A 23,755-nucleotide genomic window follows, 5' to 3' on the forward strand; every position below is an offset into this window, starting at 1 on the left:
GTGGTTAAAGGATGTATAAGAGGTTGGTTATTAGGTCTTGGTATGCACTACACAGCCAGTATCCAGCTCTCACTCTACTTCTGTTTAGTGTATGCTGCTACAGAGTGCAGACTTCAAGCTGTGGTTGTGTGATGCCCTCTTGTGGCCATTATGGCTACCTCACATGAGAAAAAGAAGCTAAAAACAACAGGAATCAAACCGGAGTCAAAGCAACATAGTGGAATGCACCTACATAGAAAAACAAAGCCTTATAAAGAAGAGTATCACATTTATTGAACGGCTGATTTCCACAGTACTTAATTAAATGTATAAATGGTGCTCACAGAAATATTGCTGATTGAAAAATGACATACTACAAGACAACAGCACAACACTTTGAGACAAGGGACGTAAAAATATTAGAAAGTACAATAGTTTTATGATATAGTAAGTCCTATACATCACATAAAATCACATGTAAAGTACAAGTATATGAAACAGACACACATATTACTACAAAAAGGTCTCACATTGTAACCAGTTTGTATAGAGGAGAACATATACCATTTCCTAACAAAATAATATCTTGTGTTTAAACAAATATAATTTCCAAGTTTGTTGTGCAGTTTTCTCAAAAAACTCCTAATAAGGCAACAATAAGACAGCACCACAGAGTTACAGGTAGGTAGTATCAAAGGCCACACAACACACCCCAACAGATGTCACATATATAGTTTGAGAAGAAGACAGTTTTGGGTAAAATTAAGAAAAATGCAGGTTACGATTCTCTATGGCCTTCCTGAGCAGTAGTAGGAAACTTGAAAAGAGGGTTTAGAGTGATTTATAAGCCATCTGTGATTAGGCCTGACCTTTAATATTATAAAAACTCTGCTTACTTAATGTGAATACATCTTTTAAATAACAGTTTCATAAATACTTACCACAACAACATACCAGTCTTCAGTTCAAAGACTGTCACAGTGGCTGTTTGCAAAGCTTCCACAATCATTCTTTGCATAGTTAATTTTCTGAAATAAAAAAATACTAAATCAGAGTGTGTAAGATGATATCTAGTCATCATGTTCAGAAAGTCTGTCATTTGCTAACAAAGTGCAAAATCTACACTCAGATTTCTGCTGTGGCTAACAGATTACTCACAATAGCTGTTAGCCTAACAGAACACTTCATGCTTTTCTGATGGCACTTGCAACCAATGTTTCTCGCCTAGTGGTTACAAATGCCTGTTGTTTTTCATAATACGCTGCCTCATTAATAAAAGTAGGATAGACTGTGCCGGAGCCTTGGTAGTGGATGGTCTTTCCGTCAAATGTTTGGAACATTGGGTCACCAGGGTTCAGCGGCTCCCAGTCACAGTCCTGAAAAAGACAGCAAGCAATGACTGCAGGGAAAGTAACTCGAGCCTGTTGCTCAAGCTAAAATAATATACTCTCACGTCAACTAAAGAAGGCTTGTTTCCTAGTAACTTGTTTTTATAGGTTCAGCAGTCCCAACACTCTTTCATGCTAGAAATTGAAGGCAGTCGTAATTCAGTCTTCCAGTGTTTACCTGCAGGTTGGGGTGAACCATGGCGATGATGTTTCCGTTGGAATCTCTGGGGTAGTCGATCCGCTCCAAGACCCGGAAGACTTCAACAGTACAGGGAGGAAACTCCATGCCTAAATAGCACCCAGAAAACAACAGGGACACTATCTGTAGACTCAGGATGTTCCTGCACAGTGCAGTTCTGATTCCATGTTAAAGAAATGTCCAAATGTCCAATGCATGCATTTATAAAAGGAGCATATGTTTCTGAACCACTTTCACACAATCTGGAAATGGCTCTGTTCAAACCTCAAAACAATACAGGATGTAGGCTGGTGTTTGGCAGAGTTCAAACATTAAGTAAGTAGATTCTCAAGATAAATGTTTTAACTTGTAACACTTCCGACCTGTCCTGACATGCAGAAGGAAGGAAACAACATAAAGAACAAACGCTTAAGTCACATGATTGTTCTGTGGAGCAAGTCCTTTTCAGCTGTAGCAAAAAGGTCTCTCATAGCTAAAGGAGTTGTTTGGCCATGCTGCTCAGCTTCAAAGCACAGGAACATCGATTCATCACCATGTCAGAACATTCATTAGCACCAGTGAGGTCCCACGACAGAAGATTACCACACCATTGGCAGCCGGACTGTAATGACATGGAAATGGACCAAAACCCAACAAGCAGGCCATTCAACAGCAAGACAGTCAGGGGAAACCAACAGATTCAGTTGGCACTGACCGCTTGCTTATGTAAGAAAAGGAAGAAAGTTCATCCTTGCACTTTAATCACTGTTCTGTGCCTTCAGGAGAAGGGGCAGAGCAGCAGCATAATGAAGCAGATGTAGATAAATTTAGAGCTCTGAATTTAGGTACATCAGGATGACTCAAACAGTCAGTCGCCCATGGGCATTTAGTCACAAAATGTTGAAAACCCATTTTTTTACAACAGAGCAAATAATGACTCACGAGTAGCTGTCTCCCTGCTCAAACTCAAGAGAATTCCAGACAGTTCCATTGCTTTTATAATTTCTTTTAGAAACAAGAGCTCATGAAGTGGTTGGACATACTTCACTTTCAGCTGCAATGGGATTAACTTTTGAAATCTTATAGCCTGTTTCTAATGTCGTACAGACAAATGCAAGTGTGCTGTTGCGTATCATTTTAAGCTTTACCTTCATTAAACAGTTCAATGAAGTCCAGGGCATGTTTCAGTATTACTCTCATAGCTTCAAAAATGTTGCTCCTCAAGACACCTTGAGGCTGGGGGCCCACTTCCAAACCTGCAAGGGGAAAAATGTATTAAATTAGCAGATACATCTGAACATGGATATCATTTCTGCCAAATGAACGGATTATAGATTTTTAAGTTATACACAGGACACAAATTGGTTCAATAGTAAGCCTTGTCATCTGTTTGACTGATAGAGATTTCTGAACAATTGTTAGAAAGTAGACTAGGCCTCGTCAGGTAAGCAAAAAATAAATAATAAATGTTATGTGCAGGGAAAGGAACTGATGGACTAGTCACTCATGGAACTCCTGAAACCCGACACAAAAAGTGAGGAAAACAGTGAAAAGGACTCCATATGACCACAAAGAGATGCAGTGACGACGACAACAAGACAAAGAAACAAAGTGACAGAACCTCTGCAAAGAAACAAAAGGTGATTATAAGAGGAGAAGTGGCAATCACACAAAAAACAGAAAAAGAGCAAAAAAACTAACAAAAAAGAACAAAGCCAAAAAACAGCCCTGAAGAAATGCAAACTGGCCACGAAGGAACACAAAGAAATAAAAAAAACCCAACATAATAGGTGGGAAAAAAAGCCTGGCATAAAATGGAAAAATAAAGGCCACAGAGTTTGGAAGAGTGGACACAAACAGACTAAAAGAAAATCACTATAATGAAAGACAGAATGACCATAAATGAAAAAAAGGAAAGCATGAAGAGACAAAATGACGACATGAAAATGATGGATAACCATAAAAATAGTGCAGGGAGATGAAAATTTACCTAAAAACTGAATAAAAATGCAGAAATAAGAAATAATCTTATCATTTAAGACTGGAAACCTAATTGTTGGAACAAAAGTTGTGGTTGCTGGTTTGACTGAGCCGTCTTGCAGATAAAAATCCAGTTTGCTTTCTTATTGCCTTGCTTATATGATCCGATTCATAAAGACTTGCAGTTCATAAACCCATTTAATGAACATATGTAACAGTTCTAATGGTTCAGATGGTTTCATGAATGTTGTTCTGGCAAATACATTACAGTTTTTTAATTAGTTGTAGTGAGGTTCTACCTTCTATAATACAGCACCCCAAAGACTTTAAACCCACCCCCTGCGACTCTCAGAGAGATCTGCCCGGACTCACCAACGGGGTGCTTGGCTACAGAGCGAGAAGTGGAATATCTCAGATGAGGGTGCTCATTCAGCAAAACGAGACAACTAGCAGGAGCAATGGCTTTCTGTAACATAAAACCAACAAAAGCAAGACATCAGCTGTGGATAAAGAACATGCAAAGAGAGACACAATACAACACATCAGCCTTTAAGATTCTGCTCGACAGAATGGAAAATGGTGTTGTGACTAACTCACACTGGATTACATATGACACCAAATCAAAAAAAAGATGCACTGTGGCCATGTTCATGAAACAAGTTTAAAGTGCCATTCGGTCTTTGACGTCAATAAAAGCAACAAAGTCTGTCTCCACGAAATCTTGTGTGGCTCAAGAGAAAGTTTTTAATATCCTGACTTCTAAACCAGAGGCACTCATTAAACAGAGGGTGAATGATTAGAAATGACTCAGTGAGTCATTTAGTAACTGCTGTTTGTTGATGGTAAACCAGACGTGTAATTAGGTAGTTTCTTTGTGCATCTCTGTGTAGTAGCTCTTATTTCTAGAAGTCTTGGGCAATTTCCTCACGAGTTGAGTTCTCCAATCACAAGTGTGTTACATTTGGCTTCGTTTTTCCTCCCTGCTGTTGCTCCCCTCCTTTAGTTTTGAGCTGAAGAACTAGAAAAGCAGCAAAAGCCAGTAACAGACCTGGCAAAATAAACTATTCTGGAGTTTATAAGTAAGGTTTCTGCTTGATGTTTGAGGCCACATTTGGGGACAAATGAATGTGCAAAAAGTACAGTTACACTGATTTACAGTTATGTGCAAACCATAGATACAAGTATAAACCACCTGGTCCAACATACAGAATCCACTGGGTTTATGAGATTGTGCTGGCCATGTCACTAATCTGTCCTGTGCATGAAGGGAAAGTTCAAACTCACTCCTAAACAGATAAGGCAATAAACTTGATAAAGTTATCATAAGGCCAATCTCAGTCTTATGTGTGTTGAAATACTAGTGAGACACTCAAATGAATACATATCAAGGGAGAATAAGCCACTCCACTCAAAGCTGCAGTTTGCTTTTAAATGACAACACCAGGGAGGAAGAAAATATAGGAAGCCTTTACAGTATGGCCCTGTATAATCTCCAAAAAGCCTTTAACACCAAAGACCACATAAAAAAAAACTGCCATTAATGATTTAGGCTGTATTTAAGATAATCTGTTCTCATGGCACTAAAGCCACTTTGCAAATGATTCAATTTCTAATCAGGAAAGCAGCTGTATGTCAGAGTATTAACATTAAATATGATGGCTGGAACTCAACGTCAATGTCACTTTACGACTACACCATCAACATTTTCTCAGAATCTACTAAACTGTAGATTCGGCTTCTGCTAACGTTCCTTCTGTCTCAGTGTATCTCGGACCGTCCTTGGGCACTTTTCCACAGCATGAGAATGGCCCGTTTCACTTGTTTTGGGTTCATATCAACAGCTTCCAAATGCAAAAGCTCACTTGGAATCAACTCCAAAGTTTTAACATGATTACTTGATTGAACGATGAAGGAATAGCCCACGAAAGGTCCATGAAACAGCATTCAAGTCTGGTCACCTAATACTTCTGAGCCCTTGAGTCTCTGCATTTTAAAGTGTTATTACTCAACTCTTCCCTCCTAATAAAACGAGAGTCTACTGACAGTAAAAGCTGTCACCTTTATGTAGTTCATCATCTGCAGGTTAAAGTGGTCTTTGGAGCTTTCCAAAATCAGAGTGCAGCCCATGTTGGATGTGGTGTTGTGGAGGTCAAAGATCACATCATAGGCCTCCGGGCTTCCTTTGGGTCCAAATATCCTGTTGATCTCCTGGGCTCTTCGCACCTCGTAGGGCAGCCCATCACCTCCCGAGGCACTAAAAGAGACACGCAAACATATATTGTCAGCAGAAAGTCAGATGCCAAAACAATCACGTCTTATTGGGCAATTCAGCTGAAAGAACAATGAGGCATAAAGCTGGTTAATTATTAACAAAACTGTGTCCTAAAATGTTGGGAACAGTCTAGTCAGCAAAGCAACTGTACAGTTAAATTTGATCATATGCGGCACAGCACAGATGAAAAGAAGAAAACAAGTAGGTTCTGCCTCTGTGGTGAAGAGTTAGAGTTCAGAGAAAATTTTATGACAGTCTAGCAAATGTGTACTAAAAGATCCTTCAGAAGTGTTTAGCCTGGGGACCAAGGCTAAACTTTTCTATTCACAACATGCTCTGACCACAGAATGACCCCCCACCCCCCTCCCCATTTGAACCTTTTTCCTCTACAAGCTCTTTTGTAGCACTGTCAAAATAACCGCTGGTCTAGGACTTTCTCCAAACTACAGCAGAATAAAAAAAACAAGCACCTCTGCTGTCCATATTGCTCTTTAGACCTTGTTCTCTGAAACTATGTAGTATTGTCTAGACTCACAGGACATTAATACACAAACATGGTGTGAGCATCTGTGAACTCCAGCACGCTGTCCTCAGCTGAGACAGACGCAGGTGCTTAATTTGACAACCAGCAGAGCTGTCAGCCTATCCAGATGAAAAAGGACACCGGCCGTTTTTAGAAAGAGCCTGGAATTGCTTAATCTTCTTACATGTCGTCTTCAGAGAGGCCAAACAGTGTGTAAGCTGAAAAGCGTCAATAAGATCTTGCAAGATCAACAAACATCTGCAGGCTAAGGCTGGAACACTTCACTCCAAAACAGTTTTCTGCATCTCTTAATTTTCACCTCCACAGATAAAAAGGCAGCCTGCATCACAAGATATCACGCATTTAAGAAGAACAAATCCCTCCACCGAGGGGGCAGTGACATCGGACATATTCAAATAATTTACTTGAATAGAAGTAGGAACGCTCCATTACAAGTAAATGTCCTGTAGATTAAACCCAGTTCCTCCTTTTGGCCCTACTACTTAGGCCTACACTGCTATTTTGCAGGAATAAAATGCTTGTTTTCTTTTGGGGATCAAGTAACAATGGTCATCGAGCAGTATAAATGACTCTTAATGCCCCAGTTTAAGGGCTTGATGACTATTCCTTGATCCAAAAAGCAAAAAAAAAATCACTTCAAACCTGCAAAACAGAGGACTATGTAGTGGTGGTAGATGAAAGGGATGGGACTGGGTGTAAAACTGTGACTAAAAAAGGCCTTGTTATGTTTGCATATTATAGAATCTTTTTTTTTTTTTTTTTTTTTCTTAAATTTGCTTATTTAATAACTTTACTCTTTAAAAATGTCTCCTAAAAAGTTTTTTTTAAACAAAACAAAAAACAACAACAACATAAGTAATAGACAAGCACAAATAATACAAATATCTATTATAAGGAGTATTGTTGCACAAAACTGGCCGTGCACATGACAGTGTCAATCAAATGGGACGTCAGTATGGGACTCTTGTGAGAAGTTAAGAGAGACGTGGCTCTGGCCTCCAATCACAAAAGTGGGCCTCCCGTCTTTGTTCCTGCACACTACATGTGCCAGCATCTGAGTGAGACATCGTGTTCCGCTGTGGAGCACACGAAGATGAACAAAGAAAAAAAAACGTCTTAGAGTACCCGGAGCTGGGTCACGTTCCGTTCACGTTTTTTCCTGCAGGCTGGCAGTCAGCTGACGCTGAGAAGGCGGGGACACGCTGCTCCGCTGTTATTGGGTACTGGAGCAGACACGGCTCGTGGTAAACACTCACAGCACAATACCTGAGACACTAACACTCAGATGCAAATCCACGTGACCTGAGAAGAGCGTAAATCTAAGGGTTATAGTATGTTACGTTTACCGTATTGATCATGTAGCACTGGAGGCTATCTTCCACATTTGTCTGGCAGAGCACACGCATGCACTCTGTGATGGAAATAATGTTGCATAATTTCGTGCTCGGTATGTCATCACACTAACTGCGATTCAAATATTCAAGGGTCTAACACTGGGCAATACTTTGGAAAACGCTGGATCTGTGCCATCCAAACAAAGTTGTCACTGCCTTTAATGACAGCACACAAGAACACCATCACAGCGGCGCTGTACAGGTGTGTTTACCTGAGGTTCTCCGGGGTGAAGGCTCTGTTCAGATCCGTGTCCACGTATCTGCTGCACTTCTCCACTGCCTTTGGGTTGGCGATGAAAGGTTTGGTCTCAACTCCCCTCCTCTGTATCTCGGCGCTGTTCTTAATCCACAGATTTACAAGCGTCACGCCTGACATCTCGTTTCCGTGCGTCCCCCCGAAAATAGCGACTTTTCTCGCCTCGTTAAAGCGCGCGCTATTGTTGTAAGAAGACATGTCTGAACGTGGGAACTGTGCTGCACAGAGTGTGGATACTCCCACGCTGCTCTCGAGCGTCAGGGCTGGAGGAAAAGTTTCCAGCTGGAGCACCACAGCCTCACTGTTTAAATGCCAGCTGAGGCTGCGTCTTTATGTAACGTGCTCGTATCAGTCACCGTACGTAACTAGCGCTGAGATAAGCACGTACATGTAAACTTGTTACCACTGTTTACCTGTGAATATCAGACCTACTGACGTTATAAACTAAACGTTTTTGTCTTCCAAAGTCTTCCAAAATAGTTTAGTTTCTAGAAAAGTCGCCCATGTGAACAACAGACATTTACACTAAAGAAAGCCTTCACAGATGGCCCCAAGAAGTCTTTGGTCTGAATCCACCCATAATTCTTAATGCATAACAAGCTATAATCTACGCTGACAATCCTTTGTTATGAGTGTGGCATTTTATTTAATATTTTATAATTTGACAACCAGCAGAGCTGTCAGCCTATCCAGATGAAAAAGGACACCGGCCGTTTTTAGAAAGAGCCTGGAATTGCTTAATCTTCTTACATGTCGTCTTCAGAGAGGCCAAACAGTGTGTAAGCTGAAAAGCGTCAATAAGATCTTGCAAGATCAACAAACATCTGCAGGCTAAGGCTGGAACACTTCACTCCAAAACAGTTTTCTGCATCTCTTAATTTTCACCTCCACAGATAAAAAGGCAGCCTGCATCACAAGATATCACGCATTTAAGAAGAACAAATCCCTCCACCGAGGGGGCAGTGACATCGGACATATTCAAATAATTTACTTGAATAGAAGTAGGAACGCTCCATTACAAGTAAATGTCCTGTAGATTAAACCCAGTTCCTCCTTTTGGCCCTACTACTTAGGCCTACACTGCTATTTTGCAGGAATAAAATGCTTGTTTTCTTTTGGGGATCAAGTAACAATGGTCATCGAGCAGTATAAATGACTCTTAATGCCCCAGTTTAAGGGCTTGATGACTATTCCTTGATCCAAAAAGCAAAAAAAAAATCACTTCAAACCTGCAAAACAGAGGACTATGTAGTGGTGGTAGATGAAAGGGATGGGACTGGGTGTAAAACTGTGACTAAAAAAGGCCTTGTTATGTTTGCATATTATAGAATCTTTTTTTTTTTTTTTTTTTTTCTTAAATTTGCTTATTTAATAACTTTACTCTTTAAAAATGTCTCCTAAAAAGTTTTTTTTAAACAAAACAAAAAACAACAACAACATAAGTAATAGACAAGCACAAATAATACAAATATCTATTATAAGGAGTATTGTTGCACAAAACTGGCCGTGCACATGACAGTGTCAATCAAATGGGACGTCAGTATGGGACTCTTGTGAGAAGTTAAGAGAGACGTGGCTCTGGCCTCCAATCACAAAAGTGGGCCTCCCGTCTTTGTTCCTGCACACTACATGTGCCAGCATCTGAGTGAGACATCGTGTTCCGCTGTGGAGCACACGAAGATGAACAAAGAAAAAAAAACGTCTTAGAGTACCCGGAGCTGGGTCACGTTCCGTTCACGTTTTTTCCTGCAGGCTGGCAGTCAGCTGACGCTGAGAAGGCGGGGACACGCTGCTCCGCTGTTATTGGGTACTGGAGCAGACACGGCTCGTGGTAAACACTCACAGCACAATACCTGAGACACTAACACTCAGATGCAAATCCACGTGACCTGAGAAGAGCGTAAATCTAAGGGTTATAGTATGTTACGTTTACCGTATTGATCATGTAGCACTGGAGGCTATCTTCCACATTTGTCTGGCAGAGCACACGCATGCACTCTGTGATGGAAATAATGTTGCATAATTTCGTGCTCGGTATGTCATCACACTAACTGCGATTCAAATATTCAAGGGTCTAACACTGGGCAATACTTTGGAAAACGCTGGATCTGTGCCATCCAAACAAAGTTGTCACTGCCTTTAATGACAGCACACAAGAACACCATCACAGCGGCGCTGTACAGGTGTGTTTACCTGAGGTTCTCCGGGGTGAAGGCTCTGTTCAGATCCGTGTCCACGTATCTGCTGCACTTCTCCACTGCCTTTGGGTTGGCGATGAAAGGTTTGGTCTCAACTCCCCTCCTCTGTATCTCGGCGCTGTTCTTAATCCACAGATTTACAAGCGTCACGCCTGACATCTCGTTTCCGTGCGTCCCCCCGAAAATAGCGACTTTTCTCGCCTCGTTAAAGCGCGCGCTATTGTTGTAAGAAGACATGTCTGAACGTGGGAACTGTGCTGCACAGAGTGTGGATACTCCCACGCTGCTCTCGAGCGTCAGGGCTGGAGGAAAAGTTTCCAGCTGGAGCACCACAGCCTCACTGTTTAAATGCCAGCTGAGGCTGCGTCTTTATGTAACGTGCTCGTATCAGTCACCGTACGTAACTAGCGCTGAGATAAGCACGTACATGTAAACTTGTTACCACTGTTTACCTGTGAATATCAGACCTACTGACGTTATAAACTAAACGTTTTTGTCTTCCAAAGTCTTCCAAAATAGTTTAGTTTCTAGAAAAGTCGCCCATGTGAACAACAGACATTTACACTAAAGAAAGCCTTCACAGATGGCCCCAAGAAGTCTTTGGTCTGAATCCACCCATAATTCTTAATGCATAACAAGCTATAATCTACGCTGACAATCCTTTGTTATGAGTGTGGCATTTTAACACTCTATTCTGTAAATATTTGCACATCAATATCTGCCAATATCTATATCATCAAAAGTCAAGAGAGTTCTGTTTGCCCCCTCAACACCAACGATGATGTCAACAACTGGCTCCACTCATCTGCCAATCAGCGCTTGTATCCAGAGACCCTGTAAGTAAAACAATCACATTCCCATCTGGATGAGATGCATGAAAGCAGATCTTTTTATGGTTTCATCACCTGCTTTTGCAAAGTGGGCAACTTTGAAACGTCCACTTAGTTGCTCTACAGTTTAATCAGTTTATATAATTTCTATTCATTTCAAATCAGGTCTATCAAGGTCTATCATTTTTCAGTTTTGGGTGATGTTTGTGGCCCTGCTGTGGATAGAAGAAAAGGAAACAAGTCACAAGATTATAGCATCAGATGTTCATGTTCATCACTTTTAAGTTTAAAATAGGGCAGACCATCACTTCTTTGGGTTCTTTCTGAAGCTGATGTGGAAGAAAATGAGCAGGCGAATACTTTGGCAAAGACATAAGACAATAGACCTACATTTGTCCTTATAAGCAAATCTGAAGCTTAAACATCATCACAACATAATCACAGTCCAGCAGGGGAGAAACACGGGGATCTTTAAGAAAGTTTTAGTTTTTAACCTGATGTTGCCCAAAAGTAACATTGTTTGTGTGACAAATACTGGCTCTGAAAAACAAAATCTGTATTGAAGGAAGGTTGAATATAAATGGGTTTGCACCAGTAGTGATGAAAATTCCTGATCCTACAAACATGGATTGAAAAATGGCCCAGATTGTCTAAACTCCTTTCATCTTTCTCTATGTTTTGCTCCTGCTCTGCATCCTCGACGTCTCCTCTTGAACTCATCTTGACTTGGGGGTCCATTTCCACGCATTACTTGGGCTTTGGAAAGCTCAGCTAGCTGCTCCAACAGATTAACAGCTTTACTGTTGCCATAGTTATGTATCATTACAGATTTTAAAAATTGCCAGATTTCCTAGCAGAGAAAAATGTTTCAGAAATCAGTGTTTTCACAGAAAATAGCTTTGTAGAAAATCTCGTGAAGATGCACAGACAGACACAACATTTAGGGAGCTGCTGCCACAGACTGCCTGCCTCTAGGCTGACGCCAGTTTTAAAAGCCTCATACTGCATGGCAGGCATTGATATTCAGTATGGAATCCTTTCTTTAGTGCAATAAAGAAAGGCCTGAGGGGCCTGAAGGTCAGAGCCGTTTTATATCAGCTTTTCCAGCTTGCAAAGATTTCTCCATCTTTTCCGGATTTTTTATTAATAGAATGTACAATAGGTAATCAAATTTACAAATGAATAATAATGTTATATAGACCATACTTAATCAAGAGAGTTGAAGCTTTTAAACCTTTTAAAGTATTAACGAATAGTAACTAATCAATCTAATTGGTAATGAGCTATTCTACTAGATTTATTTAAAGCTGAACATTTCCCAGCTTTAACATTATATATAGGCTTTGTACAATATGTTATAACTGTATTTTCTTTTTCTGTTGTCATTTTGCATTACAAGCTACTTTTAAAAAGCAACAATTTGACCTAAATGTCCTACTTTTCAGAAGATGTGGAAATCAATTATATGGAAAAACATTTTCTATGTTGAATGGACTGTCCAGGTGAAGTCTGTCACACAACGATCTTAAGTGTGGATTAATCCTCCTTTTGAATACCTGTTATCCTCCACTGTGCTGACTTCTCAGCCACTGAATAAGAAGAAAAGCAATTTTTCCAGCTTGTATGCATGCCTGTATTTTAAACCAATTCTGGAATTGAACTGGTTCCCACTTTGGTTACCATGGACACTTCAAATTGATGTAGGGAGGCTGTTAACTTGGAGAGGATAATTGAACACATCATTCACACATAAAGGGTAGGGGAAAATAGTTTTATTCACTTATAGATGATGATCTAAAGTTAAGCCAGTGTAATACATAACTATGTGAAATACTCACAAACTGAAGTCAAACTAGGAGGAGTTCACATGCTTAAGTCCTTTTTTCATTTTTTTTGTGTAACTGGATTATCTCTCTTTTATTCATGTATGTTCTCCATAAATCCTCTTGTAACTGCTGTTATTATTGCACACTGGGGCTTTTCTCAGACTTACTGTCTGTATTTGATCATGTCAGAGGGGATTCATGGATGGAGGAGAAGAAACAAAATGACATCAGAGGGAAGTCACTTTGGCACACTGTTTTTTTTGTGATCAAATGTTATTATTGAACAAAAATACAAGTTACAACCAAAAAACATAACTCATTAATGGACATTAAAGACAGTACAAAATTGATTATAACAACTAAACAATAATAAAATAATAATAGTGAGCACAATAATGTCTAAGCAAAACAAAACAAAACAAAAACAAACCAATAAAAAAGAGAAAGGGGCAGCATCCATCCATCCACCCCCCCCTACCCCCACCCCAGCACCACATTCACACCGGTACGCTCTATCAGGTCTACTGATATCCTATGAAGTATATACACGCACGCACGCACGCACGCACGCACGCACGCACGCACGCACGCACGCACGCACGCACGCACACACACACACACACACACACACACACACACACACACAGGGAAACAAGGAAGTTAAGAGTCTCACAAAAAAGGCATTAAGTAAGGGAAGAGCTTATCTTATAAGTTCTTTCAGTGAGTCAGCTGCTGCACGCCAGTTGTTTAAGCCTCACTAGTGCCATTAATCCTAGCAGTTGATAGTTCTAGATAAATTACATCTAGGAAGGTAAGTGCCCAGTGTCTGATGGTGAGAGAATAGGGAGGTTTCCATTGTAAGGCTTTCAACTTCTTGGCAGCTGTCAGGCCAGCTAGTACAGTGTGTTTATTAAGTTTAGTAATATTAACCTCACTTTGGTACACTGTTGAAGTAATGTGTAAATTGAGTAAGTGGGGTCATATCCAACCAAAAGCATTAAATAATATGAGCTGTATTCAAAAGTGCCATCTATCACACCACAGGAGAAAGCTGCATGCAGCGTGAAACTGTGACATCAACTCGTTTTCCTAGTGTGCCAGAATGGGCTGAACCTGTGATGTACTTTTACTCTGAAAAATGTGGATTTTCATGAACATTTACCAGGCCAATGGTTAACAGCTTTCTGGAAGTAATCCCATTACCCGGTTACTTAGTGATGCCACTGTCTGCCATTTCCTCAGCTGTCATATTGCAGCACTAAGCATTGTGGGACACAGTACAACCTGTCAGATACTGAACATTTTTATTTTACAACAACCACTCTGAGCTACTGCATATGACTACCATATTTTGCAGTGTAGTAAACAGAACATGTTCATAGCATTACTTAGAAGAAACTTTCTGACTTGTAGAGAAACATCTTTCTGACTTGTAGAGAAACATCTTAGTTTCATTGATAGTGTTTAAAATCTATTGGGTTTTGAGGAAAATTGTGATTTTTCCATTTTTGTTTGACTGTTTCTTTAAACTGTGTGCAACATATTAACTGTTCATTATACTGTAGCCTAAAATATATTATCGTTTTGAATCACTGAGCTGTAGTGTTTGTTACTTATATCAGGCCTCTCTGTGAAACTCAGGAGAAGTGCAGGAAGGTCAAGTAGGGAGATCGTACTCTATAAAAAACTTGTCATGCTATCTTATACAGTTCTGATCCCTGTAAGAATTATAATTTCAGGAGAGGTGTTTTTTAATGAAAATGCAGATTTAATTAATCAGTTGGTTTATCAATATCACAGTCAGTAAAGTTATCATTAAAAGATGAGAAGATTTGACTATCAGTATGTGTTTATTCCAGAGACATAAACCATTTTAACTTTATTCTGTTCGACACAGACTTGTATTAAATGCTTTTTGTACCAAATAATAAAAACAAGAGCTGTAGAATTGTTTTTTTTAAGTTAAACTAAACTAACCTATAAAGTCATCAAGAACAAGCTTTAGACTAATCTGTTCTAGATATCTCTCATGAGGATGCTTGTCACTGAAAGCCAACATGTTTAGATTGTCTCTTTAGAGGCAGTAGAGAGAACAGACAATTTTGATGTGAAATGAATGTTTGGGAGTCAGTCCTTGAATCTCTTATCTCAAACATAACCAGCTCCAGTGGACGAAAGGTTTCCGGCCTTAGATACATGTTTGTAAGAAGTGGATCACCTTTGAACTAAACCTGCTTCCTCACAAAGCCTCATCCGAGCTGTCATTGGGCGAGAGGCGGGGTACACCCTGGGCAGTTTGCCAGTCCATCACAGGGCCACATACAGACAAACTGGGCAAACAACCACTCTTAGAGCCAATTTAGAGACACCAATTAACCTAACACACGTTTTTGGGTGGTGGGAGAAAGCCAGAGTACAGAGAGAACCCACGTGCACCAGGGGAGAACATAACAACTCCACAGAGAAAGGCCCCAGCTGGGATTCCAACCGTAAAAACTAAAATTTTTGTAAAAAAAAGTATTCTAAGTTTTTCTTCTGCTATTAAGAGAGTTTATGAACAGAAAATATTGCAACATCTTTCATTTATGAGCTTGGGACATTTGTTTTCTCTAAATGATGTAACTTTTGTTTTAATTAACTTTTATTTGGAATAGACAGTTTCCCAACAGTTTCTTATTTAAAAAAAAAAAAAAAAAACAATCCAGAGCCATGCTAGTAAAAACTTTTTTATAGAAAACAAATCCCATTAAAAAGGCAATTATTTCATCACATTTTTAGATTCATATTCAATGTCAGTATAAAAATGTTGACATTTTACAACTAATGATAAACCTCTGATCACATTGTCTGCTGATCTGATCGTCCAATCAGCAGCTTCATACTAACAGTCTGCGAGGAAGTCATCACTTGGACTATAAAGCTTCCTTTTGGCTTTACTGTTTTTCCTGATGCTGTTGGAAGAGGATGTTTTAAGCTGTGAATCAGAAGTCTTTGATGGTGCTGATTTGAAGCTCCAATCAGCCGTTTGCTTTTTTCTTTCCTTCTTTTTGGTTTTAAGGGCCTCCATTTCAGCCATCTTCTTTTTATTGTCTCTCACATAACCGACTGGAGTTTCCCTGGAGGTTTGGTCATTAGATAAATTGCTATCATGAGGTATTTCAGCGCTGCGACCATGTTTGCCCTTTCTCTGGGTCCAAAATGAGACACAGGTATTCAGTGTAGATTCTTCTGGTTCAGCATCTTCAGTGACAGCTGGTGGAGTGCCTTGTGCATCCTTCTTCTTCTTCTTCCCTTTTGTTAGTACCACAATTTCATCAGCTGCACTTTCTAACCTTTCTGTGTGGCTAACTGATTCCCTTCCATCTCTCTTACGCTTCTTTTTTTTCTTGATCACTGCCTCAGACGCTTCCTCTGGTTCCTCACATTCTGACTCTCCTTCCAGAGTCTCCTGAGCAGCTGACCTCTTCTTTTTCTTTACCCCATCTTTAGGGTCCTCCAAATTGCCAGTGATTTCCGCTGGTTCTGTTGCGAAATCGCTGACACTGGACTTTTCTGCACACCAGCCATGAGCAGCAGTAGACTGTGAAGGAGTGCATGTCTTCCTGTGCATCTGTTCGGCATTTTCCTCTTCATCAGCAGCAAGGAAGGAAGAGGTCCTCTTCGTTTCCTTTTTCCATGCAGACGCAGAATACTCACTTGGTGCCATAGTGTCCTCTGACACATCCGTGCTTGTCTTTGCACTCTTTTTCTTCTTTTTTTTCTTCTTGATTGTGATTTCAGCATCTTGCTCTTCGAGGGCTTCTGTTGTTTGTGGATTATCGAAATTTTCATCTTCCTCAGGTGTGAACGAGATATGCACATTCTTTCGCATTTTCTTTTTAACCAACAGGTCCGTACTTCGTACCAGGGTTACGCTATCATTAGAAAAGTCCACATCTTTACGAGCATCTTCCCCAACCTGAGTATCATAATTAGACTGTTTCTTCTTCTTCTTCTTCTTTCTTTTAACAGGACTGGATTCTAATGTTTTGTCATAGGCCTCTGCATTTTCGAAACAATCCCCCGTTTCCTCTAAGTGTTCGGTTGGTATCTGAAGGAGATCTGAAGTCTTTTTCAATTCTTTTATCCTTTTTTTCTTTTTTTTCGGTATCTCGCCATCATCAGCTAGGTGTTCAGCAGCTGCGTTGGTCTGAAAACACTCCACCTCTGAATGGTCATCCACATTTGTTTTCCTCTTTTTCTTCTTCTTCTTGTGGCCATTCTCTGTGCTACAGCTCACTGCTGAATCCTCCACCCCTCTTCCCACTGATTGTTCATCCGCATCTTGTCTGACATCTTTTGCAGCAGATTTCTTCTTTTTCTTCTTCTTTTTTGAATCAGTAGCATCTGGCTCATCGACGACCTGTGACATACTCTGAGCCTTGCCTACTTCAGTGGTTGCCACACCTAGAGATTCTCCCTCGAGCTCTTCTCGACTCTGGTCATTTTTTTCTTCCACAGTTTCAAGTTCTTGGCCTTTTTTCTTTTTCTTCTTCTTCTTCTTCTTTACTCCAGTTTCACTGCACTGTATATCATTATTATAGTCATTCTGAAGGAGATGATGGCTTTCTGGTTCACATTCTCTTTGGAAATCATTAGTTTGAAGCGCTGTTACAGCTGTGGACGCTTCTCTGCTCTTTTGTTTGCATTTCTCTCGTCTTGACTCACAAACTATGGCATCGCTGTCATTAACCAGTTTGTTTTCATTTTCTGTTCGATTAAAAACTGTCTTTTCCTTTCCTTGTTTAGGAGTCCTCTCAGCCTTTGACGTTTCACTTTGGGCCACGATATTTCCACTGCTCGTCACGTCTTTATCACTTTTCTCCTTGTCTTGCAAGAGTGAACAAGAAGAATCTTCATGATCAGAGCAATCTGTATCTGGAGACAGTGTAACCCGAATAGAAGGCGCCGATGTTGGTGCTTTGTATATCGCCTTCCATTGTCTTCCTTGTGAGTCAGTTCTAGCATTACTTGGTCTCCCTTTCTGTTTTTTTATCTTGTTGTTTGTCTTCTTTGTAATGTACCATGATTGTGAGCTCTTTGCTTTCGACGGCACCACAAAGCGTTTCCTTTCCTATCAGATGACACACAGGTTTGAGACATAATCACTCTCACAAAGTGCTCATTCATGCATTTTTCTCTGAATTCAACATCCTGCTTACCACCACTTTGAATTCCTCGTCCTTTGGTGGGTCTTCTTCCTCTCTACAAAAGAATAAAAGGCATCTTATTAAACAACCGAACAAATGCTACAGTTTCAGAGCTATTTGTACAGGTTAATGCAGCTCAAAGTACCTGACAGGTACTGGATAGTGGGGCTGGATAGTGTAGTGGTAAGATTGCCACCTTCCATGTGGGAGACCTGGGTTCAAATCCCAAAGGTACTACCTCCAGTTAGAGGTCCTTAGGCAAGACCCCCTTATCCTATCTGCCTATCTGTAAGTCGCTTTGGATAAAAGCATCTGCTAAATGCATAAACATAAACAGGTGACAGACAAATTCATAACAAGGCCAATACAGTACCAATCAAACATTCAGATTCAGCCTTTCAATGGATCTTCGTCATGTTCATCACTTACTGCTTGTTCTTGTTCTTTGAGCATCATACAGACACACGTTTGAAAAACTATATCAGATAATGAACATCAGACCTAAGTAAAACTTTCCACAGGTCAAATGTCCATTCCTGGCATTTTCTGGTAAAAGCAGAATTCTTATCATTCATCTCCATCAGTACAGGTTTGTTTGCAGCAGCTTGAGCATGATGGCCTAAATCTAACAGTCTCCTCCCAACAGCAGATGCGTCTGCTTCGTTACCTCTGAGGAAGCACTGGTTCCTGCTCTCATCTGAGAGGCTTGTATAAATGAGAAATTGGCTTTAAGGACGTCCTTTTGTGAGGCAGTCTTTGTGAGACCAGTTTCATCCTAATGATTGATAGTTTTTCTTGACTGCCTTTGACATAATAGTTCGACATAGGAGGGCCTACATTTTCTGTGTTGGCCCTGCAATGGACTGGTGACCCATCCACAGTGTACTCTGCCTTTTGCCCCAATGGCAGCTGGGACAGGCTCCAGTCCCAGTTACCCTGAATTGGACTAAATGAGTATAGAAAATGGATGGCTGGATAGAGGGCCTATGTTTAAAATGGAAACACTCAATGACTTTAAAGAGTGGGACCATGAAAAATGTTATTTGACAGAATAGGTGCTATTGGACCACTGGAATCTTTTCATTATTTCACTACTGGAAATAAGTTCCCCCTCTATTTTTGTTTACATGAAAGGAAATGTGGCAAATTGTAGTTCACAGAAATACTTTAAGAGGGTTTAGACATACAGTAAACACTTTTAAATGTCACCCACATGAACAACAGTTATTTCAATTTGACCCAAAAAACCTAAACAAAAGACAAATGAATGGACAATGAACCCGAAATAAACTGCTCCAGAACAGGTTTCTAGTTCAGCCTAAGTTACCATGTGCCAATTCAAAAGAAAGCCATCTTCATGACATTGAAAACTTTGAATTTCATGTCAAAAGAACTCATTAAATTACTGATCTCACTTCAGAACAACCCTCTTGGTCATTCATACACAGACATATAAAACAATGTGTTACCAGTAAAGTTACAAAGAGCCTGAATTGGTTGGAAGACATGACTAATATTTAGAGAAACAAACTAAGAAGATGAGACAAGTTAAAATGTTTTCCAGACTATCCAATAAGAACACCCATGCTTCCAGTTGCATTTATCTTTACATTTCTGCACTGTATGAGGCCCTAAAAACTACAGTAAAACACATTTTCAAATACTGTTCTAGTTAAGATCACAGCTGAATTTCATGGGCTTAAAAAATTAATGAGATTAATCTGAAGTTTCTCGTGTCGATGCTTACGTGTTGCTTTTTATATTTCAAACATGCCTTTCAAATTTTAATCTTCTTTACTTGAAATAGACTTACTCTGATATTGGGGATATGTGGTCCCCATCCATGTCAACTGTAGGTAAAGATGCCAACATATCTCCCCCTCTCTGATAGCTCTCCCACAGCTCTCGAACACATTTAAAGTAGCCCGCCATCAGTGAAGTCTGTTATTGTGGGACATTTGTACCGTTTGTAAAGTTAAAACAGCAAATGAAAGAACATAAAAAGACTATCACACTTTATGTTTTCTTACGTGAAGTATTCTGTTCTGCTGGGAAGGTAGCAGAGCGCTTGTCTGCTTCTTCTTCCCCTCAGCCAGGAAAGGGAAGCTGAACCTTGGCAGTTTGTATACTTTACTCCGGATCTCTTTCCCAGTCTCTTCAGCAGAAGAAGATGCTGATGTGTCATATTCATTTTCAGTTTCACCTTCAAGGAACCTGATGTCTGATCTCAAGGTGGAGCGCCTCCGTCTCCCCGATCGCACTGCCTCTGGTACAGGGTTCTGAGTGATGAACAGGCTCTCCCCTGAATCACTGCACACAAACACAATAACACACCAAGGAGGTCAGACTGGAGCAGAAGTTTCAACACATTTGAGGGATCTCGGTTACTCACCTGTTGAGATCACACGGACCTTCAGATGCTACATCCCGTCCGCTCTGTCCCACAGAGGACGCAAGGTACCGCGATATTTTCTCAATATAATGCGGAGGCTGTTCTTCCAGCACCATGTAGTAGGACTTCGCCGAGAGAGCCCCATCAATGCCATCTGATTGAGTCAATGTAGGAGAATGACGCACCTCTGACATCCTGTTAGCAGAAGTTTACCATCAAAGTGGTGCGTATGATAAGAAGCAGGAAGACGCTGATACTTCTGACTGATTGTATATATGATTACATACTATATAAATGTAAAATATAATTATATATGATTGTATAATAACGTGTACCGGTATCAAAACAACTCCAACAGACAATACACATGTTGTAAAGGATCAACCCGGAAGTATTTAAACGTCATCATCGTGACGAGTGATCATCTGACCAATCAGTAAAGAGAAGGAGCATATATTTAAAGAAACAAATCTGTTTGCACTTCCGTTTTCGACTCGAACGACAGTGAGATGAAGCTGAAAGCTTCACAAAAAGCTTAAACTAAGTTCTAAAAAAATTATTGTTTTATAATTCTCTCTCTCTCTCTCTCTATATATATATATATTATTTTTTTATGTAGCTAAATTGCCTACTACATAGATTTTACAATAAATGTGTGTACACAGCCTGTAATGCTTCGTTGACGTTTTTGTATTCATGTAACACGAGAAATTACATAAGGAGAGTTGTTTGAACTGTTAAACAAAGTATATTCGTGTGAATGTAAAACAGTACAAATGTCCGTAAACTGGACGTTAACACATAAATGATGAGGCTTTTAACGTTTTTGGTGACTAAACTTTCTGCAAGAGTTAATATCTTGTGTAAATTTACTCTTTGGCTGGACTTTGACCATAAGTGCACCCGCCGTGTTCAGTGGACTTTTCCTGCACAGACAACGATCTCAAAGCACATTCACCACCTCAGACCGAGTTATGGCAGATATCAGCAAAACGGAAAAAGTGCAGCTGCACGCCCCGGATCTGGAGGAGCTGCGTGGTGGTAAGAACTTCGGCTCTGATATGAAGATAAAGCGGCATAGACATGTTTGTGAAATGAAGGCTTGCTGATTTGCAGTATTACAAAAAGGACTGGAAAACAACTTTGCAGAAGTTCAGGTGAGTGTCGTGGAGTGTCCAGATCTCAGCAAGGAACCCTTCAAGTTCCCTGTCAAAGGTAAGAGCTCATCGAGTACACTTTATTTATTTTACTTTCTTGTACATCTAGCTGCAGAATTGCATGTCCAACTTCCTCTGCAGATCAAAACTCACTTAAGCACAAAATTTGAAGTGCATGACGCCTGTCAGCAAAATTGCGTTCTTGTCAGGTTTGTGTCATCTTAATGTCGCCTCTATTGTTGTCCTCCAGGCCTGTGTGGAAGTCCTCGCATTACTGATGTTGGAGGTGTACCGTATCTGGTCCCTTTGGCTCAAAAGCACAAGGTATTTCAAGTAAACATTTGAGAAATTACCTGCAGGGAAATGGTTTACCACATCGTCCTACTTTCTTCCAGGAATACAACATGAACACTATATCCAAGGAGCTGGGCTTGCCGGGAGCTTTCATCCTTGGTGCAGCAGCTGCCCCCTCCAGAATTGTTGGAATGAATGCAGAGGTGAATTCACTTTTAGGCCAGTGCAGTTTCTGGTAAAATTCTAGTATGTTATGAATAAATGTAGAAATCAATTCAAAGACATCCTCTCTGTGAATATGCTGAGTCACTGACTCTTTCATTTGAGGCTGCATAATAAGTTAGTGGCTCATCCAAGAGTGAACTGGTGTTATAAACTTGAGAGCAGTTTTGTAATTCAGAAGATGATGGAATGAATATTCTCGTCCATAGCTGATGCCGCTGGTTCTGACTGAGGCTGAGGGAAGGTCAGCAGTTAACAGCAGCTACTTTGCCTCCATCAATCCAGCTGATGGCAAGTGTCTGCAAGAAAAATACAGCGACAAATTCTCAGATTGCAACTTCGGACTACTGGGGAATCTGTATGCCTGTGAAGGGAAGCCTGGAAAGGTAACAGCTCCTCTGATCAAAGTGGATCTCCAGCTTTTTGAGTCAGAGAATGAATTGTGGTGTGTATCTTCAAATATGCATTGTAATTCCTGCTTATGTTGTTGTTAGACATAATGAACACTTAGGAACAATTAATTTGATTAGTTTGAACTTTTGCCCCATCGCATGTCTGCTTCCAGTATTTGAAGGAATAATCATTGACAAAGGGTCAATGGCTAACCAAGCTGAGTTGTCCTCTCGCCCTGTGAGCATCTGTGCAGGTCATAGAGGTACGAGCCAAGAAGAGAACAGGAAGCCACAGTCTGGTGACGGCCATGAGGACGACTCTTGAAGCTCGTTACCCTGATAAAAGCCTTGCTCTGGGAGGGAGCTTCATCATCCAGAAAGGGAAGGCTAAAATTCACATTATGGTAAATACTAGATGTGACACAAAACACATTACTGATGGCTACTGAAAGTTCCATGCATTGATTTATAATCTTATTTTGGATCATCAATAGCCAAGAGAGTTCTCAGCCTGCCCCCTCAACACCAACGATGAAGTCAACAACTGGCTCAAGCACTTTGAGGTCAGCAGTCCACTCATCTGCCAGTCAGTGCTCGTATCCAAAGACCCTGTAAGTAAAGCAAACACATTCCCATCTGCATGAGATACATGAAAGCAGATCTTTTTATGGTTTCATCTCCTCCTTTTGCAAAGTAGGCTTCTTTGTAATGTCCACTTGGTTGCTGTGTGTTCAGGGCCTGGACCTGCGTGTGGAGCACACCCACTGCTTCAGCCACCACGGTGAAGGTGGCCACTACTACATAGACACTACCCCTGATAGTGTGGAGTACCTGGGCTACTTCATGCCTGCAGAGTTTGTTTATCGCATCGACAGGCCCAAACAGACGCATTTGGTTGGACGAGACTGAAAAACTTGATAAATCATGTCGGCAGTATAAGATCTGTAAATCAAACCAATGGTGGGATTTCCGTTAGTTTATATAATCTTTCTTCATTTTACGTCAGGTCTCATATCCAAGAGATCTCTGACAAACAAAGTCATAACAGTTTAAATAATAAAAAGAATAAATGCCACTGAAGTGATTGACAAATGTATTGTCTGGTTATGGTGTGATTTTGGACAGGCGGCTGCTAACTCTGTTGTGTGAAAGTTATGCAAAATGAGGCAGCGCAGGTTGCTGCAGTTAAGTTTATGTACTTTACCCATTGACAGACCTTTTAATGAGTTCTTTACTCATTATGAGAAGTTTGACTCATTGGAAG

At 40.4% G+C, this 23,755-nt stretch overlaps 3 protein-coding genes across 5 annotated transcripts; 1 reads left to right on the forward strand and 2 right to left on the reverse strand.

Annotated features, from left to right (window-relative positions):
- Positions 1–248: 248 nt before the first annotated feature.
- aspa (aspartoacylase) lies at positions 249–10,543 on the reverse strand. 2 transcript variants are annotated; one of them, XM_072375339.1, is made up of 6 exons: positions 10,185–10,543; positions 5,584–5,779; positions 3,898–3,991; positions 2,694–2,801; positions 1,546–1,655; positions 249–1,355 (listed from the first exon to the last, which is right to left on the reverse strand). In XM_072375339.1, exons 1-6 carry the CDS (start codon positions 10,424–10,426, stop codon positions 1,164–1,166), a joined length of 942 nt encoding a protein of 313 aa, XP_072231440.1. In that variant the 5' UTR covers positions 10,427–10,543; the 3' UTR covers positions 249–1,163. The 2 variants fall into 2 exon arrangements, with proteins under 2 accessions (XP_072231440.1, XP_072231439.1); XM_072375338.1 differs by lacking the exon at positions 10,185–10,543 and adding an exon at positions 7,948–8,306.
- A 5,009-nt stretch (positions 10,544–15,552) lies between these two features.
- On the reverse strand, positions 15,553–20,620 carry pho (phoenix). Of its 2 annotated transcripts, XM_072374584.1 has the most exons (5): positions 20,427–20,620; positions 20,065–20,344; positions 19,848–19,975; positions 18,047–18,089; positions 15,612–17,958 (listed from the first exon to the last, which is right to left on the reverse strand). In XM_072374584.1, the coding sequence occupies exons 1-5, from the start codon at positions 20,618–20,620 to the stop codon at positions 15,727–15,729; spliced, it is 2,877 nt and encodes a 958-aa protein (XP_072230685.1). In that variant the 3' UTR covers positions 15,612–15,726. The 2 variants fall into 2 exon arrangements, with proteins under 2 accessions (XP_072230686.1, XP_072230685.1); XM_072374585.1 differs by lacking the exon at positions 20,427–20,620 and having other exon boundaries at positions 15,553–17,958; positions 19,848–19,938; positions 20,065–20,151.
- cunh11orf54 (chromosome unknown C11orf54 homolog) lies at positions 20,561–23,575 on the forward strand. The gene is made up of 9 exons (XM_072374586.1): positions 20,561–20,649; positions 21,325–21,467; positions 21,543–21,641; positions 21,834–21,907; positions 21,979–22,080; positions 22,309–22,485; positions 22,746–22,895; positions 22,986–23,102; positions 23,227–23,575. The coding sequence occupies exons 2-9, from the start codon at positions 21,401–21,403 to the stop codon at positions 23,398–23,400; spliced, it is 960 nt and encodes a 319-aa protein (XP_072230687.1). The 5' UTR covers positions 20,561–20,649; positions 21,325–21,400; the 3' UTR covers positions 23,401–23,575.
- Positions 23,576–23,755: the final 180 nt, after the last annotated feature.

This window comes from Leuresthes tenuis, unplaced genomic scaffold (genome assembly GCF_036924035.1).
Source record: "Leuresthes tenuis unplaced genomic scaffold, fLeuTen1.0.hap1 SCAF_21, whole genome shotgun sequence".
NCBI lineage: Eukaryota > Metazoa > Chordata > Actinopteri > Atheriniformes > Atherinopsidae > Leuresthes > Leuresthes tenuis.

Excerpts from the sequence above, each read along its gene's own strand:
- pho (XM_072374584.1), bottom strand. The coding sequence starts at position 20,620 with ATGTCAGAGGTGCGTCATTCTCCTACATTGACTCAATCAGATGGCATT. Across the intron at positions 20,345-20,426 it reads GGTCCGTGTGATCTCAACAG|TGATTCAGGGGAGAGCCTGT; the intron begins GTGAGTAACCGA and ends GTTTGTGTGCAG. Across the intron at positions 17,959-18,046 it reads ACGAGGAATTCAAAGTGGTG|GAAAGGAAACGCTTTGTGGT; the intron begins GTAAGCAGGATG and ends GTCATCTGATAG.
- cunh11orf54 (XM_072374586.1), top strand. The coding sequence starts at position 21,401 with ATGGCAGATATCAGCAAAACGGAAAAAGTGCAGCTGCACGCCCCGGAT. Across the intron at positions 21,468-21,542 it reads TCTGGAGGAGCTGCGTGGTG|TATTACAAAAAGGACTGGAA; the intron begins GTAAGAACTTCG and ends GCTGATTTGCAG. Across the intron at positions 22,896-22,985 it reads AGGCTAAAATTCACATTATG|CCAAGAGAGTTCTCAGCCTG; the intron begins GTAAATACTAGA and ends GATCATCAATAG.
- aspa (XM_072375339.1), bottom strand. The coding sequence starts at position 10,426 with ATGTCTTCTTACAACAATAGCGCGCGCTTTAACGAGGCGAGAAAAGTC. Across the intron at positions 2,802-3,897 it reads TGTAGCCAAGCACCCCGTTG|GTTTGGAAGTGGGCCCCCAG; the intron begins GTGAGTCCGGGC and ends TTCCCCTTGCAG. Across the intron at positions 1,656-2,693 it reads CATTGAACTGTTTAATGAAG|GCATGGAGTTTCCTCCCTGT; the intron begins GTAAAGCTTAAA and ends GGTGCTATTTAG.